At 33.3% G+C, this 4,901-nt stretch overlaps 1 protein-coding gene across 1 annotated transcript in view; it reads left to right on the top strand.

The window, feature by feature from the left end:
• Positions 1 to 487: 487 nt before the first annotated feature.
• LOC115222933 (probable L-cysteine desulfhydrase, chloroplastic) overlaps positions 488 to 4,901 on the top strand; it is a 33,751-nt gene continuing 29,337 nt past the window's right edge. Inside the window, exons 1-3 of the mRNA XM_029793332.2 lie at positions 488 to 614; positions 1,245 to 1,355; positions 3,778 to 3,846. Coding sequence (XP_029649192.1) covers positions 549 to 614; positions 1,245 to 1,355; positions 3,778 to 3,846 — 246 coding nt within the window. The 5' untranslated portion in view covers positions 488 to 548. The remainder of the gene's footprint in view (positions 615 to 1,244; positions 1,356 to 3,777; positions 3,847 to 4,901) is intronic.

Genomic DNA, 4,901 nt, shown 5'->3' with positions numbered 1-4,901 from the left:
TGGTTCAGATGTAGCATACAGACAATCATATCACATGATCACATGACCAACTAGGCTATCAGATATTGTTACACATCGCTGGTCACACACACACACACACACACACACACACACTCACATCCACATCTATCCATCCACACACACACACACACACACACACACACACACACACACACACACACACACATCTATTCATCCATATACACACATATGTGTACATGACAGGCTTCCTCACAGTTTCCAGCTACTGAGTTCATTCACAAGGCATCAGTTGACCCAAGACTGTAGTGAAAAGCACTTCCCCAGGGTGCCGCACAATGGGACTGAAACCAAGACCACATGGACTCAGTGGCAGAGCAAGGTTCTTAACCACACAGCCAAGCTTGTACCCATATACATATATGGAAGTTCTTTTACTGTTTCCCCACCTAAAATTGGTTTATATAACCGCTTGATATTATTTTTTGGCATTGTTCTATCTTTTCAGCTAATACCAAAATTTCATTCTTCAAAAGGAACAAAAACCAGGATTTCAAGACTACATAACAATGGCTAGAAGAGATTTTGGTTCTTTCCATGCTTCAAACGTACAAGAACTCTTGGAATTACCAGATGTAAATATTTTATTTATTTACTTATTTATATTCTTTTAAATAAATTTTTTTTTCATTATGTGTGCTTGTTTTAAATCATTTACTCTGTGTCCTTATGTTTTATGGTGGTCTCTCCTGTCATAGACAATAGGAGAAAGCGCAGTTCTATATTTAAGGGATGAGGAATTATTTACATTATTTACTTTAGCTACATTATTTACATTTGACAGATATTTGTCCTCATCTTGTTTGTTGTTAACACAATGTTTCGGCTGATATACCCTCCAGCCTTCATCAGGTGTCTTGGGGAAATTTCAAACCTGGGTTCTCATTCCTAAGATATTTTTCGATCTTATTATTATTATTATTATTATTATTATTATTATTATCATCACCATCATCATAACGACTACTGTCACCACTGCCACCACTACCATCATAGCAACTATCACCACCATAACCACCACCACACCACCACCACCACCATTTTCACCACCACCACCACCATCACCACCACCACCGTCATCACCACCACTATCACCACTGCCACCTATATCACCACCACCACCATCATCACCACAACCACTCCGACTGTCGCCACAACCACCACCACTACAGCAACTACTCTCCTTCTTTTCTGTTTCCAACCAGGAGAAGTATGAAGCCCCCCACTTCCCAGTAGACCGGCCTTCATTCGAAGAATATAAGAATAACCCGCCAGAGTTTGGCAAAGAGATGAGAAAGAAGCATTTTCTCTTGGAGGTAAGTCTGGGAATATTTCAGTCTAAAACTCAAACCATATGCTTTTTTTGTTTAACCCCAGTCCGACTCTGATCCAGCAGACCTATGATCCAAACCATTCCAGCTGTGACCACCCAGTCTCTTAGAGAGAGAGAGAGAGAGTGAGGTGTAATATATTTAATGTGTATGTGTGTGTCTTTGTGTCTATGTTTGTCTCTCGCCCCTCCCCCCCCCACCATTACCACCACGCTTGACAACTGGTTTTGGTGTGATCACATGTTTGTAACTTAGTGGTTCAGCAAAGAGAGACCAATAGAATAAGTGCCAGGCTTTCAAAGAATAAGTCCTGGGGTCGATTTGCTCGACTAAAATCCCTTCAAGGTGGTGCTCCAGTATGGCCGAAGTCAAATCACTGAAGCAAGTAAAGGATGAAAGATATATGCATATGTGAATATGTATATGTATGCGATGCATACACACACACACGTACACACACACACACACACACACACACATACATACACACACACACACACACACACATACATACACACACACACACACACACATACATACACACACACACACATACACACACACACACACACATACATACATGCATTTATACGTATACATGTTGTGTGTGCTTCTTTATTTCATTATGTATGCCTTGATTTGTTTGTATAAATTACTTCATATGCATTATATATACATACATACACACACACATACATACATACATACATACATACATACATACATACATACATACATACATACATGCATACATGCATACACACATACATACATACATGCATGCAGGCATGCATGCATACATACATACATACATACACACATACATACATACATGCATGCAGGCATGCATGCATACATACATACATACATACACACATACATACATACATACACACATACATACATACATGCATACACACATACATACATACATACATACACACATACATACATACACACAACATACATACATACATGCATACACACATACATACATACATACATACACATACATACTACATAACATACACACATACATACATACATACATACATACATACATACATACATCGTACATACAGCACACATACATAAAACATACATACATACCATGCATACATCATGCTACATGACATGCACATACATACATACATATGCATACATACCATACATACCTACATACATACATACTACAACATACAACATACATACACATACATACATACATACATAATGCATACACCACATACATAATACATACATACATACATACATACATACGTACATACATACATACATACATACATACATACTACATACATACATGCATGCATAACACACATACATACATACATACATACATACATGCATACATACATCATACTACATACGTACATACATACATACATCATACATACATACAACATACATACATACATACATACATACATACGTACATACATACATACATACTACATACATACATACATACGTACATACATACATACATACATACATACATACATACCACACACATACATCCATACATACATACATACATACATACATACATACATACATACATACATACATACAACACATACATACGTACATACATACTACATACATACATACATACATACATACAACACACATACATACATACATACATACATACACACATACATACGTACATACATACGTACATACATACCTACATACATACATACATACATACATACATACATACATACATACATACATACATGCAAACACACATACATACGTACATATGTACATACATACATACATATGTACATACATACATACACACATACATACATACATACATACATACATACATACATACACACATACATCCATACACACATACATCAATACATATGTACATACATACATGCATACATACATAGAGGGCCATGTGTGTATATATATATAGAGAGAGAGATGTAGCGAGAGAGGGGAGAGAAAGGGGGAGAGATAAGGAAATAGAGAGATTGATAGATAGATAGATAGATATAGATATCCATACATCTCTCTCTCTTTCACTCTCTCTCTCTCTCTCTATATATATATATATATGCACACACATACACACACACACACCACACAAACACACACTTACATATATGTTTGTGTATATATATATAAAAATATAGCTAAATAAATACACATACACACACACACAAACACATGCACACACACACATATATATTATATTTCCAAGCAAGTTTATCTTAACCTATAAATATGTGTGTGTGTGTTTGTGTGTGTATATATATATATATATATATATATATATATATGTGTATACATATGATGATGATGATGATGATGATAAGTATGTATATATTATATATATACATTATTTGTTTGTTTGTTGCAGCCAGAGGTAACGTTTATTAACCATGGAGCCTTTGGTGCAGTTTTATCTGAAGCTCTTGAGAATGGCCAAGTAAGTCCCATAATAGCATTTTCATTAATCTCCTTCTGTTTTTTTATTCCCTCATTCATTCTTTCTTCTAGTCATTGATTCATTTATAAATTGTTATTGATCCGTACATAATAGAGATGCTTTATAGATATACATTATGTATATAGAGATATTATAGATCTCAAGTACTGCAGGTCAAATATACATTATGCTGTGGTGTAATGATTGGTGTGATTATATATATGTGTGTGTGTGTGTGCATGTGTGTGTGTGTGTCTATATACATATATGTATATATATATATATATATAGATATATATATATATATATATATATATGCAACATATATATATATATATATATATATATATTTATTTATGCATATATATATATACATATGTGTTTATACTTACATATATCTATAAGTATTTATCCATATATTTATCCATATATATATATTTATATGTATATATACATATACATATATATGCATACATATATGTGTGTGTATATAGATATATATAAATATATATATATGCATATATATGTGTGTGTATGTATATATATATATATACACACACATACATATCTGTGTGTATATATGTGTGTGTGTGTATGTCCATATATACATTTATATATATGTATGTGCATGTATATATATATATATATATGTTTATTTATATATATGTATAAATATATATATATGTATATGCATGTATATATATGTATATGCATGTATGTATATGCTTGTATGCATGTATGTATATATGGATGATGGATGGATGGGTGGGTGAACAAGTGGGTTTCTGTTTACGTGTGTGTATGTGTGGGGGTTGCTATAATATAATCAAAATATGGACCCCTGAGAGGTCTTATCTCAATGGGACTCGCACAAGCGTATATCAGAACACAATATGAAGGCATTGTTTGTTGATACACTACAAACAATCATATGTTATGTACATGTATATAAACATACATATATATATATATACATTCATTTTTATGTATGTATACATTTATGTAGATGTATATTATATGAAAGCATTGAAGATTTTAAACATTAAAGTATATGC

Source organism: Octopus sinensis, linkage group LG21 (genome assembly GCF_006345805.1).
Source record: "Octopus sinensis linkage group LG21, ASM634580v1, whole genome shotgun sequence".
NCBI classification, from domain to species: domain Eukaryota; kingdom Metazoa; phylum Mollusca; class Cephalopoda; order Octopoda; family Octopodidae; genus Octopus; species Octopus sinensis.
This window is presented reverse-complemented; position numbering and strand designations above follow the sequence as displayed.